At 44.3% G+C, this 13,676-nt stretch overlaps 1 protein-coding gene across 3 annotated transcripts in view; it reads left to right on the forward strand.

Moving 5' to 3' along the window:
- PLEK2 (pleckstrin 2) overlaps positions 1–13,676 on the forward strand; it is a 26,687-nt gene continuing 13,011 nt past the window's right edge. For all 3 annotated transcript variants that reach the window (XR_009539023.1, XM_060140866.1, XM_060140876.1), the window contains exons 1-2: positions 1–123; positions 7,669–7,833. Coding sequence is in view for 2 of the 3 variants with exons in the window: in XM_060140866.1 (XP_059996849.1) it covers positions 82–123; positions 7,669–7,833 (207 nt within the window). In the remaining variant the exon portion in view is untranslated. The remainder of the gene's footprint in view (positions 124–7,668; positions 7,834–13,676) is intronic.

Here is a 13,676-nt window from a genome sequence, read left to right on the forward strand (position 1 = left end):
CTGGGCGCAGCGCGCGCCGAGCTGCGCGCGGAGGAGCGGGAGCGCGGGACGGCGCACCGGGGAGGGCGTGCTGGCGGCGACATGGAGGACGGCGTGCTCAAGGAGGGCTTCCTCGTCAAGAGGGTGAGCGCAACGGAGCCTCTCCGGACACGGCGCGGGGCGGGCCCGCGGCGGGCGCCGGCTCACCTGAGCCGCGGTCGGCCGGCCTGGGGCCACGCTGGGCGGAGACGCGTGTAGTAGGGAAAGACGGGTGGACGGTGGTTGGGGGTGAGCTTTATATAGAAAAGAGGAGCCAGGGCACAGGCGAGGAGGAGAATCCCGCTTGGCTAGGGCGTGTGGGGTGCAGGGGGCGGCTACTCGTAGTGGACAGCTTAATTAAAACAACTTACTAAAATACGAAGCGTATAGGATTTAAATACGATGTATTAAAACAACGAAAGTGTGTTCGGTAGTCCCCAGCGCCCGTCCAGTTAATGCATCATCTCCTATATTCTTCACAATAACCCGTGAGGGAGGAGGAAGCTTATGTTTCTTAAGCCCCTATTGTGCACCAGTCCTGGACGTTGTCTCCTTTAATCCTCCCAACAGTCCGACAGGTTGGTGGTACCACATTACCCACCCACCCCCGTTTCTTCAAGGGGAAAACAAAGCTCCAAGAGGTTAAGTAACTCAGGATCTGGACTAGTGGGTGATGGAACAGGATCAAACCCACTCAGGCTGACTCCAAACCGTTTTCTGCCCACTGCAGGGTGGGTATTGTTATTCCTGTATTACAGATGAGGAAACAGGGGTAGAAAGATGAGAGCGCTTGCCCAGAGCCCCAGGGCTAATAACAGCCGGGACTGGAACCTCCATCCTCGTTTCTTCCACATCACCCCATGTGGCCTTTCCCACAGCAAGCAAGAGTCCAGACAAAAGCTCAACATATAGGGAGGGCTTCCCTGGTGGTGCAGTGGTTGAGAGTCCGCCTGCCGATGCAGGGGACACGGGTTCGTGCCCTGGTCGGGGAGGATCCCACATGCCACAGAGCGGCTGGGCCCGTGAGCCATGGCCGCTGAGCCTGCGCGTCCGGAGCCTGTGCTCCGCAACGGGAGAGGCCACAACAGTGAGAAGCCCGCGTACCGCAAAAAAAAAAAAAAAAAAGTAGAAAATGAATGGAAAAGCAGCTGCAAGAGGAAATTAGATTTTTAAAAGTTCTTTTAATATTGATGTTCACACGAAACATTTATGCTAACCCTAAGAGCAGAGCATAAAATCTGGGGATGAGGCTTTTGGCTCTTCTGAGTTTATAGCTTTGGGAGGGGGATGGATGAAGAGGGATGAAGGGACTCGGCCTCCCCTGGCCACCAGATCAACCCTGAGGTCTCAAGTCACTTTCTGTTCAATAGGTAATGCAGCCATATTATTTTACACACTATTTGACATAGGAGGGCGGGTGTGTTGTTTGCTCAAAACTGTAAGCAGGAGGTGTAGGAGGCTGTGCCGGATCAAGGGTCAGAGTGGATACAAGCAGGTACAAAATTCCACGCCTGTTCCATGCCACTGGGATTAAAGTGATAGGTTGGTCCCTCACAGTTTGTGGAGGCAGCTGCACCTCAGAGAGACCACCTATGGGGAGCTTTTCCTGCAGCTTATCAGGTGAGAGGGAGAGGGGTTTGGGCAGGGGTTTGATGGGCATTGTTGATTGCCGGGATAGCCGAGCCCTGGTAGGGGCCTGTTGAGGACAAGCCCTCGCAGAGGGGCCCTTTGGGGCGTCCCCTTGTTCCTGGGCGTTACCTTATATGATTTCGCACCACCACCACCACGCAGAGTCAGGGGAGGGCTGGAGGGAAGGAAGGATGTGAGTTCTCTTCCAGATGGGCCACCCAGTCCAGGGTGGCAGCTTAGGGAGTATAGGGTACAGGGAAGTGAGGACAGTCAACCAGGTCTGGCCCCAAGAGCCCACCGAGGGCCTTGGCTGAAATACCTAAAGCACATTCCAGCCAAACCCAAAGACAAGAGTTTGGAGCTGGAGCCTGACCCTGAGGCAAGCGGAAGCCACACCCTTTCCTACAAGGCCGGGATGGGGCCCCTGCCCCTGCTAACTGTCCCTGCCCACTGATCAGTCGGACTTTTCCTCTCCCCCATTTCCCCTCTCCTCCTGGATCGCAACAGCAGCCCCCGTGGCCACTGGAGAAGGTGCAAGGCTACGACGGGGGGATTCCACAGATTCAGGGGGGTTTACGGTCCAGAAGTGGGGCAGGGCCCAAGCTGGAAACCCAGCATACAGAACAGTCATCACCAGTGAGGGCAAAGCAGGAGACGGGCAGGGACATGATGGATTTGGCTCTTAATCCAGCCCAGACAAGAAAGAAGCAAAGCTCCCGACAGAAGTGCAGAATGCTCACTTGGCCTGGCTTTAGAAGGAGGGTGAGGGGGAAGGAAGGCGGATCTGCGTGGGTAGGACTGCTTGTGCTTTAAGAAGCCGCTGAAGCACCGAATCAGGCATTGCTGCCTGGCTCGTACCTCAGAAACAACACTCAGAAAATGACATGGCAGTGTCGACACGCTTTGGCCTAGAAATTTCATTTGTAGGACTCTATCCCCAGGAAATGCCATACAAGCTTTAGGAACAAAGTGTTATTTCTGTAGTGAAAAAACTGGAAACTACCTATATGTCCCCCCAAATAAACAAATGATTACAAGTGAATTTTAGTTATGCAGATGTTAAAAATGTTTATAATATTATAATCCAAAGAGTAAAAATATAAATGGTATGAGTAAGGAAAAAATTTGCTTGGAAGAAAAAAGCAAGAAGGCTAGAAGAAGTTTCGAAAGCTAAAGGTCTCACATCGTGGTGTTCGCAGGGCCATACTCCTTCTGAAACCTGCAGGGGAGAATCCTTCTTTGTCGCTTTTGTTTCTTGTATTCGCAGGCTGTAAAGGAAACACGCAGGTTTTTCCTTCCTGTGTAGGAAAAACCTAGCTCTTCCCCACTGTGTGTTTCTCTATCCTGTGGGGTTCCTTTACTTTTACACAGAACACTTCACTTCTGACTCTTCTAGTCACCAAATGTGTGGAGGTTTTTCCCTACACCAAGCAATTCTCTGCAACACCCAGTGTGTGTCCTACAATTTAACTCAAGGCTGACGCTATCTACTCAGAGACGGCGTTAGATCCCACAGCATGAGAGCTCAGTCCTACAAGACTGCTTCCCCAGCCCTCCCCCATGCCCCAACACACACACACACTTCAGACACCAGTCAAAAGCCCAGGTTGTCACCTGTACTCTGACCAACTGCCTATAGATCAGAGGTTCCAGGGAAACACTTAACTTATGTTTACCAGCTTATTAAAGAATGTGATAAAGGAAAGAAATGAGCATCCGGATGGAAGAGATGTGTAGGGCAAGGTATGTGGGAAGGGGCCCAGAGCTTCTGTGCCCTCTCCGAGTGTACCACTCTCCCAGCACCCCCGTGTGTCCCCCAACCTGGAAACTCTCCAAATCCCATATTTCTGGGACCTTATGGAGGTGTCATCATGTAAGCATGATAGATTGTTAACTCCATTTCCAGCCCTTCTCTTTTCTCAAGAGAATGGGGGGGGGGCTGAAAATTCCAAGCTTCTAATCATGGTGTGGTCTTTCCAGTGACCAGCCCTCACCCAGGAGCCCACCCAGAGTTGCCTCATTAGCACAAAAGATACTCCTGTCACCCAGGAAATTACAGGGGGTTCAGGAGCTCTGTACCAAGAACCGGGGGCAGAGAGCAATATATTGCATTTTCTGTTATCTCACACAGGCACTCCTTGCTGTTCCTTGAGTTGTAGATGCATAATCCTATCTCTGCCTCCATCATCACATGACTGTCTTCTCCCTGTGTGTCTTTCAGTGTCCAAATTTTCCTCTTCATATAAGGACACCAATCATATTAGTGTTATTAGGGCCACCCTAGTGTAGTATGACCTCATCTTAACCTGATTACATCTGCAAAGACCCTATTTCCAAATAAGATCACATTCACAGTTCCCTGGGGTTAAGACTTCAATGTATCTTTTGGGGGGACATAATTCAACCCACAACACATACCATCTCTGCTTCTTTGGGGTTGTAGGGTCTTGGGCAAGACCTTTCTGGGTCTCAGTTTCCTCATCATTAAAGTTAGGGAGTATAGTATAGGCTTTTTCAAAGGGTCCTCCAGCTGTAACATTCTGTGCTTTTTTTTTTTCAATTTTTATTTATTTATTTAATTTTTATTTTTGGCTGCGTTGGGTCTTTGTTGCTGTGCACAGGCTTTCTCTAGTTGCAGAGAGAAGCTAGTGGGGGCTACTCTTCATTGCGGTGCGTGGGCTTCTTATTGTGGTGGCTTCTCTTTGTTGCGGAGCTCTAGGCGTACGGGCTACAGTAGTTGTGGCACACGGGCTCAGTAGTTGTGGCTTGTGGGCTCTAGAGCACAGGCTCAGTAGTTGTGGCACATGGGCTTAGTTGCTCCGCGGCATGTGGGATCTTCCCGGACCAGGGCTCAAACCCGTGTCTCCTGCATTGGCAGGCGGATTCTTAACCATTGTGCCACCAGAGAAGTCCCATTCTGCGCTTCTTAAGCCCAGTCCTAGGGTCACATCCCAGCTTATGGAATCTCCTCCTTCCCCCTAAGGGGGCTCTAAGCCATTCATGGTCCAACTGGCCTCTGGTCCCAGTCAGCCACTTACAGACAAGGAGCCTGGAGAGGGAGGCAGAGTCCCAGGTGAAGGGAAGCCTGGGTTCTTTTTCAGCTTATACCACTGTACTCTTGGCCTCTGACACCATTTGCCTGCTGATTTTGGATGAGTCCCTTACGCCCTCTGATTATGGCGAAGCTTATCTGAGAAGCAGGGATAAGGGGGCTTTCCTTCTCATTTTGTGGGTTATTACAGTAACCTCCAGCTGAGCTGGCTGCTCCAGTCTGGCCGACCTTACTCAGCTGTTCTGCTCAGGTGTGGTCGGTTGATCCTTTTAACATGAGAACCTACGCTTGTCATCCTTCTGCTTAAGTCTTCAGGGACTCCCCTCCGGCCACAGCGAAGTCACCAGCTGCTCCGAGTTTTCTACCTACGTAGTAGATTCTATCTCATCAGCCTTTCTTCGATTGCTCTCCTTTGCTGTCAGTCTGGATTCTTAGCTGCTCATAACACGGTCCACTCTAGCAAGTTTCAACGGAAGGGATTTCATAGAGAATAATAAATATCAAGTAACTCAGGAATATTTGGGAGGGCCGGGTGCCACACAGCCAGAGATGATGCAGCCAGGCCAAAATATCCAACAGCACCACCAGACGTTTCTTGTGGAAACGTCACTGCCGCTACTGTTTGCCACTTGTCCCTGGTAACTCTGGGGATTGGGTGTCAGAAGAACCTGTCCTTCCACCACTGTCCTGCCACCTTGGTGGCTGCCAAACATGCATCAATGCCCCGTGCACAGGACTGGCAGCAACCTGGCCACCTCCCTGTTCCTTCCTGCCGTCGATTCTGGGAAATGTAGCATTTTGTCCAGGAAACGTAGCCCTATCTCTATTGGTTTGTTCTGCTCAACAGGTGTTGGTTACACTTTTCTCCCTAACATCTCCAGGCCCCTTTCTCCTTTCCAGTTGTTTTAGTTTATTAGGGCTGCTATAACAAAATACCACAGACAGGACCCCCTAAACAACACATTTATCGTCTTGCAGTTCTGGAGGTCAGAGTCTAAGGTCAAGTTGTTGGCAGGCTTGGTTTCCTCTGAGGCCTCTCTCCTCAGCTGGTACATGACGCCTCTTGCTGTGTGCTCACATGGCCTTCCTCTGCGTGCACGCCTCCCTGACATCTGCGTGTCCAAATTTCCTCTCCTTGTGAAGACCCCAGTCAGGTTGGATTAAGGCCCAACTAATGGCCTTATTTAACCTAATCACCCCTTTAAAGGCCCTGTCTCCAAATACAGTCACATTCTAAGGTAGTAGGGGGTTAGGGCTTCAACATATGAATGGGGAGGGGGGGATAATTATCTGAGCTGAATTAGCTCAGAACACCTATGTTTTAAGGTTTAGACTATTTTGCCCCCTCCCCTTCTCCGCCTCACACCAGCCCCCATGGCGGAGCCACACCTGTGTGCCAGCAACTGCCTTTACTGCTAAGGCTGCGCCAGGACCCCCTCAGCAGGGACTGCTGGGCGAGGGCACTTGAGTCTGGGCCACGTGGTCTGGTGTAGACCAGTGCTCACAGTCGACTCCTTCGACAGTGTGCGGTTCCCTAACACAGTCAGTACACGCACGCGGGGCGCGGAACAGAATTGCAGCACCACAGGTATGAGGACTGAAGGGGCCTTTGAAATTAATAAATGCTGGGTCAGGAAACCAGTGAATCGGGGACAGTCTCTGAATCAGATAAAGTGCATCTCTCTTGGTTAGAATCCAGCCCTAATTGGGCTCTGCTCTGGGAAACATGCCAAGAAAGTCACTTTCATGAGCGTGTACAAAATCATTTCATTCTGATTCTTCAGCAGACATTCTCCCATCCACTGTTCTGTTCTAGAAACAGACTCTCTGCCTTCACCTGACTATCCTGTCCACTGGCTCCATGACCCACCTGAGAGCCCCCCAAACTCCCCTGCCTTTTAGGCCTGTCACAGCAGGCTAGGTAAAAATGTTAGGGTCCTTAACAATTTGTGGCTTCAACTTTACAAATTGCCCACATCCTTCAACGAACAATATTCTTTTTTCGGAATATATCCTAAGGAAAAAAAATTAAGAGATGCAGATCAAAATTTATGTGCAAGGATATTCATTGCAGAGTTGTTAATAATAGTGGAAAAGAAACAACCTCAGTTACAACAGGAGATGGACAAGAAAATGATGCAGCCACCTAGTGGTCATTAAAAGACATGTTTTAAAGAAATTTAATGGTGTGAGACGATGCTTGGCAAAGTCAGCAAAAGAAAAACTAGAAAATAAAACTCATATATGTAATATCCTGATTTTTTAAAAAACTAGAAAGTAAAAACTAAAAGGGAAAAAGACTGGAAGGAAATACAAAATGTTAACAATGGCTGTCTCCCAGTAGCAGGATCTTTTCTTCTGTTGACTTTGCAGTTTCTTTCGAGGCTTATTATAACCAGAAAAAAAGAACAGATGGGAACTAGAAAGTCAATGCCAAAGGTGTTTGTTACATACTCAAAAGAGATGACAAAGAGATCCAAAGCTCATGCTTTCTTCATGAAAATGAAAATAAAACATGTGATTCTGAACTGGATCCTTTGGCAATTAAGGACATTATTGGGGTAATTGGTGAAACTTGAATGGAGTTTGTGGAACAGATGAAAATAATATATTCATGTAAATTTCCTAATGTTGATTGTATTGTGGTTATGTTGGAAATACCCTTTTTAGTTTTTGGTAGGAGTTACACAATAAAATACTGAGAAGTGATTGGAGCTTCATCATGTTAAAAACTAACTCTTAATTGCTTTTGTAAAAAAATTTATAATTTTCTTCAGCTTTTCTCTGAATTGAAACTATTTCAAAGTAAAAAAATAAAATTAAGCTAAAAAAGAGAGATAATTCTGTCCCCTTATTGGAGAGTTGATCCCATGGCACAGTCTGGTCACCTGTGCCATGGGCCACCTCTCCCTGGACACCACGTCGTCCCCTCGGCCACCTCACCTCAGGGTTCTCCTGTCTGTCCTCAGGGTCACATTGTCCACAACTGGAAGGTGCGATGGTTCACCCTTCAGCAGAACACGTTGCTGTACTACAAGCTTGAGGGGGGTCGGAAAGTGATCCCCCCCAAGGGCCGCATCCTTCTGGATGGCTGCACCATCACCTGCCCCTGCCTGGAGTATGAAAACCGACCAGTAAGTGAAGGCCCCCGCTTCCCAGCTCCTCCCTCCCACTCCCTGGACCCTCCCGTCTCTGGCCTCTTTGGTGAAGGTGGTGTGGGTCATGGGAAGAGCTGAGTTACTGAAAAACCTAGACTCAAATCCTGGCTGCATCACGTACCAGGCATGTGACCTTGGGCAAGTAATTGCATCTCTTTGAGCCTTAGTCCCTCATCTATAAAATGGGATAAAATAATGACACCTGACTCTCACGACTGTGATGAGAATCATGAAGGTAACGGTGGGTCAAAACACCTTGTAGGCTAGGAGACACTACACAAATGTGAATAATTACTGCTACTTGGGGTTTAATAGGATGACTTTCATCCCCCGAGGGGCACATGTTCCAAAAGTTCGGGGCAGCTTCAACTCTACCATCAGAAACGAATCTGAATTAATCATTTACTGAGGGCCCATTAAGTACCAAGAAATTTGCTGGGCTTGGAGGTGTCAAGGAAGAAAATGGTAAGATTGCTTCTTTCAGTTAATGATCTTATTATGAAAGCAAGTGATTAACAGAAAAACATTCAGAGTTCCAAATGTTGGTACAAACATTATTAGCCGCAGAGAACACTGTATTGCTGAAGGGGAGGAAAATGCCATCATAGGCTGTCTGCTCAGGTACAGCTTTGAGGGGGATAGAGGTTTGGGCAAAGATCTGAAAGAGGAAAGAGGCAGAGGTTCCAGGCAGGTAGAAGGTCTTGGGTAAAAGTGGAGGGACAGGTAGGGATAAATTTAGAGATCAGGATGGGCATTGTGGCCAAAGGGTATGTTCAATGAAGGAGTGGTGGGAGATTGGCTGGGGCCAGGTACAGGTAATAGGGAGCCATTGAAGGTCTTGACTGAGAGAAGGGGCTGGTGAAAACTCTCTTAGGAAGACCAAAATGAACACCTAAGCTCAGTTCCTAATAAGATAACTAGTTCCATAAAGAAGGGGTCTTACTATTTTCTTCTTTCTTATCATGTTTTTCTTCTCTGACTCTTCTAGACAAATTGATGAATCTTCTAAGTATAAGAAAATATTAATGACAGTCAGTTCTGGGTAATGGGTTTACTGGTGTTTGTTTTGTACTCCTTTATAGTTTAAAATTTTTCTCAAATAGGAAACAAAAGGAGCTGTTAAAAATCAGGCATGAAATGAGGCAGAAAGAAGGGATGAACCTGAGGAAACATTATGAAGGAAACATTGACAGGACATCGTTGACTGGATGTTGAGGGCAAGGGAGAGAGAGGCATTGAATATCATTCCAGCCTAAGAGGCTGCAAAAGTGAAATGTCATTCTGTAATTTCCACTGCAAACCTGGAAATGCCACTGATTAAAAGAGATGGCGTAGCTCTCCGTGGGGGTGGGATGGGACTGCTGGGGAGTGCTGAGCCTGGTAAGAGACTTGGGTCTGCATCTTCTTCCTTGTAGCATCATCAGACCAGACACAATGTCTGGGCACATAGCAGATGCTTAGTAAATGTTTGTTGAATAAATGGTTAATGAAAAAGAAAGATTTACAGATAAGTGAGACAGTTCTAAGAAGACAACCTAGTTTTCTAGGTGCATTTAAGACTCTGGGTTTCAATAAATTAAACCTTGGAACTTGTAGGTTAACTTTTTCTTGGGGGTGGTAATTTTTAAAAATTGGAGTATAATTGCTTTACAATGTTGTGTTAGTTTCTGCTGTACGACGAAGTGAATCAGCTATATGTATACCTATATCCCCTCCCTCTTGGACCTCTCTCCCACCCCCCCCATCCCACCCATCTAGGTCGTCACAGAACACCAAGCTGAGCTTCCTGTGCTTTATAGCATGTTCCCACTAGCTATCTATTTTACACATGGTGGTGTATATATGTCAGTCCTAATCTCCCAGTTCATCCCACTCTCCCCTTCCCGCCCCATGTCCACATGTCTGATCTCTATGTCTGTGTCTCTATTCTAGATTCCACGTATATGCATTAATATACAATATTTGTTTTTCTCTTTCTGACTTATTTCACTCTGTATGACAGACTCTAGGTCTATCCACATCTCTACAAATGACCCAATTTAGTTCTTTTTTATGGCTGAGTAATGTTCCATTGTATATATGCGCCCCATCTTCTTTATCCATTCATCTGTTGATGGACATTTAGGTTGCTTGCATGTCCTGGCTATTGTAAATAGTGCTGCAATACACATTGGGGTACATGTGTCTGTTTTTGTTTTTTTTTTTTACATGTGTCTTTTTGAATTATGGTTTTCTCGGGGTATAAGCCCAGCAGTGGGATTGCTGAGTCATATGGTAGTTCTATTTTTAGTTTTTTAAGGAACCTCCATACTGTTCTTCACAGTGGCTGTATCAATTTACATCCCACCAACAGTGCAAGAGGGTTCCCTTTTCTCCACACCCTCTCCAGTATCTACTGTTTGTAGATTTTCTGATGATGGCCATTCTGACTGGTGTGAGGTGATACCTCATTGCAGTTTTGATTTGCATTTCTCTAATAATTAGTGATGTTGAGCATTTTTCATGTGCCTCTTGGCCATCTGTATGTCTTCTTTGGAGAAATGTCTATTTAGGTCTTCTGCCCATTTTTGGATTGGGTTGTCTGTTTTTCTGATATTGAGCTGCATGAGCTGTTTGTATATTTTGGAGATTAATCCTTTGTCAGTTGCTTCATTTGCAAATATTTTCTCCCATTCTGAGGGTTGTCTTTTCATCTTGTTTATGGTTTCCTTTGCTGTGCAAAAGCTTTTAAGTTTAATTAGGTCCCATTTGTTTATTTTTCTTTTAATTTTCATTACTCTAGTAACGGTCAAAAAAGATCTTGCTGTGATTTATGTCAAAGAGTGTTTTTCCTATGTTTTCCTCTAAGCGTTTTATAGTGCCCAGCCTTACATTTAGGTCTTTAATCCATTTTGAGTTTATTTTTGTGTATGGTGTTAGGTAGGGTTCTAATTTCATTCTTTTACATATAGCTTTCCAGTTTTCCCAGCAAAGAGACTGTCTTTTCTCTGTTATATATTCTTGCCTCCTTTTCATGGATTAGTTGACCTTAGGTGCGTGGGTTTATCTCTGGGCTTTCTATCCTGTACCATTGATCTATATTTCTGTTTTTGTGCCAGTACCACACTGTCTTGATTACTGTAGCTTTGTAGTATAGTCTGAAGTGAGGGAGCCTGATTCCTCCAGCTCCATTTTTCTTTCTCAAGATTGCTTTGGCTGTTTGAGGTCTTTTGTGTTTCCATACAAACTGTAAAATTTTTTGTTCTAATTCTGTGAAAAATGTCACTGGTAATTTGATAGGGATTGCACTGAATCTGTAGATTGCTTTGGGTAGTATTGTCATTTTCACAATATTGATTCTTCTAATCCAAGAACACAGTATATCTCTGCATCTGTTTGTGTCATCTTTGATTTATTTCATCAGTGTTTTATAGTTTTCTGAGTACAGGTCTTTTGCGTTGTTAGGTAGGTTTATTCCTAGGTATTTTATTCTTTTTGTTGCGATGGTAAATGGGATTGTTTCCTTAATTTTTCTTTCTGATCTTTCATTGTTAGTGTTTAGGAATGCAAGAGATTTCTGTACATTAATTTTGTATCCTGCAACTCTACCAAATCCACTGCTTAGCTCTAGTGGTTTTCTGGTGGCATCTTTAGGATTTGCTATGTATAATATCATATTATCTGCAAACAGTGACGGTTTTACTTCTTCTTTTCCAATTTGTATTCCTTTTATTTCTTTTTCTTCTCTGATTGCCGTGGCTAGGACTTCCAAAACTATGTTGAATAAGAGTGGCGAGAGTGGACAGCCTTGTCTTGTTCCTGATCCTAGAGAAAATGCTTTCAGTTTTTCTCCATTGAGAATGATGTCTGCTGTGGGTTTGTCATATATAGCCTTTATTATGTTGGGGTAGGTTCCCTCTATGCCCACTTTCTGGAGAGTTTATCATAAATTGTTGTTGAATTTTGTCAAAAATTTTTTCTGCATCTATTGAGATGATCCTATGGTTTTTATTCTTTAATTTGTTAATATGGTGTGTCACATTGACTGATTTGCATATATTGAAGAATCCTTGCATCCCTGGGATAAATCCCACTTGATCATGGTGTATGATCCTTTTAACGTGTTGTTGGTTTCTGTTTGCTAGAATTTTGTTGAGGATTTTTGCATCTATATTCATCGGTGATATTGGTCTGTAACTTTCTTTTTTGTGTGTGATATCTTTGTCTCGTTTTGGTATCAGGGTGATGGTGGCCTCGTAGAATGAGTTTGGGAGTGTTCCTCCCTCTGCAATTTTTTGGAAGAGTTTGAGAAGTATAGGTGTTAGCTCTTCTCTAAATGTTTGATAGAATTAGTCTGTGAAGCCATCTGATCCTGGACTTTTATTTGCTGGGAGATTTTTAAATTACAGTTTCAATTTCATTACTTGTGATTGGTCTGTTTATATTTTCTAATTCTTCCTGGTTCAATCTTGGAAAGTTGTACCTTTCCAAGAATTTCTCCATGTCTTCCAGGTTGTCCATATTAGTGGCATATAGTTGCTTGTAGTAGTCTTTTATAATCCTTTGTATTTCTGTGGTGTCAGTTGTAATTTCTCCTTTTTCATTTCTAATTTTATTGATTTGAAACCTCTCCCTTTTTTTCCTTGGTGAGTCTGGCTAAAGGTTTATCAATTTTGTTTATCTTCTCAAAGAACCAACTTTTTTGATCTTTGCTATAGTTTTCTTCATTTCTATTTCATTTATTTCTGCTCTGATCTTTATGATTTCTTTTCTTCTACTAACTTTGGGTTTTTTTTGTTCTTCTCTCTCTGGTTGCTTTAGGTGTAAGGTTAGATTGTTTAGATTGTTAGATTGTTAAATTGTTAGATTGTTTATTTGAGATTTTTCTTATTTCCTGAGGTGAGATTGAATTGCTATAAACTTCCCTCTTAGAACTGCTTTTGCTGCATCCCATAGGTTTTGCGTTGTTGTGCTTTCATTGTCATTTGTTTCTATGTATTTTTTAATTTCGTCTTTGATTTCTTCAGTGATCTCTTGGTTATTTTGTAGTGTATTGTTTAGCCTCCATGTGTTTGTGTTTTTTACAGTTTTTTTCCTGTAATTGACTTCTAATTTCATAGCGTTGTGGTCAGAAAAGATGCTTGATACGATTTCAGTTTTCTTAAATTTTCCGAGGCTTGATTTGTGACCCAGGATGTGATCTATCCTGGAGAATGTTCCATGTGCACTTGAGAAGAAAGTGTATTTTGCCGCTTTTGAGTGGAATGTACTATAAATATCAATTAAATCTATCTGGTCTATTGTGTCATTTAAAGCTTGTGTTTCCTTATTATTTTCTGTCTGGATGATCTGTCCATTGGTGTAAGTGAAGTGTTAAAGTCCCCCACTATTATTGTGTTACTGTCGATTTCCCCTTTTATGGCTGTTAGCATTTGCCCTATGTTTTGAGGTGCTCCTATGTTGGGTGCATAAATATTTACGATTGTGATATCTTCTTCTTGGATTGATCCCTTGTTAATTATGTAGTGTCCTTCCTTATCTCTTGTAACAGTCTTTATTTTAAAGTCTATTTTATCTGATATGAGTATTGCTACTCCAGCTTTCTTTTCATTTCCATTTGCATGGTATATCTTTTTCCATCCCCTCACTTTCAGTCTGTATGTGTCCCTAGGTCTGAAGTGGGTCTCTTGTAGACAGCCTATGTACGGGTCTTGTTTTTGTATCTATTCAGCCAGTCTGTGTCTTTTGGTTGGAGCATTTAATCCATTTACATTCAAGGTAATTATCCATACGTATGTTCCTATTACCATTTTCTTAATTGCTTTGGGTTTGTTTTTGTG

The sequence above is a fragment of the Lagenorhynchus albirostris genome, chromosome 1 (genome assembly GCF_949774975.1).
Source record: "Lagenorhynchus albirostris chromosome 1, mLagAlb1.1, whole genome shotgun sequence".
Taxonomy (NCBI): Eukaryota; Metazoa; Chordata; class Mammalia; order Artiodactyla; family Delphinidae; genus Lagenorhynchus; species Lagenorhynchus albirostris.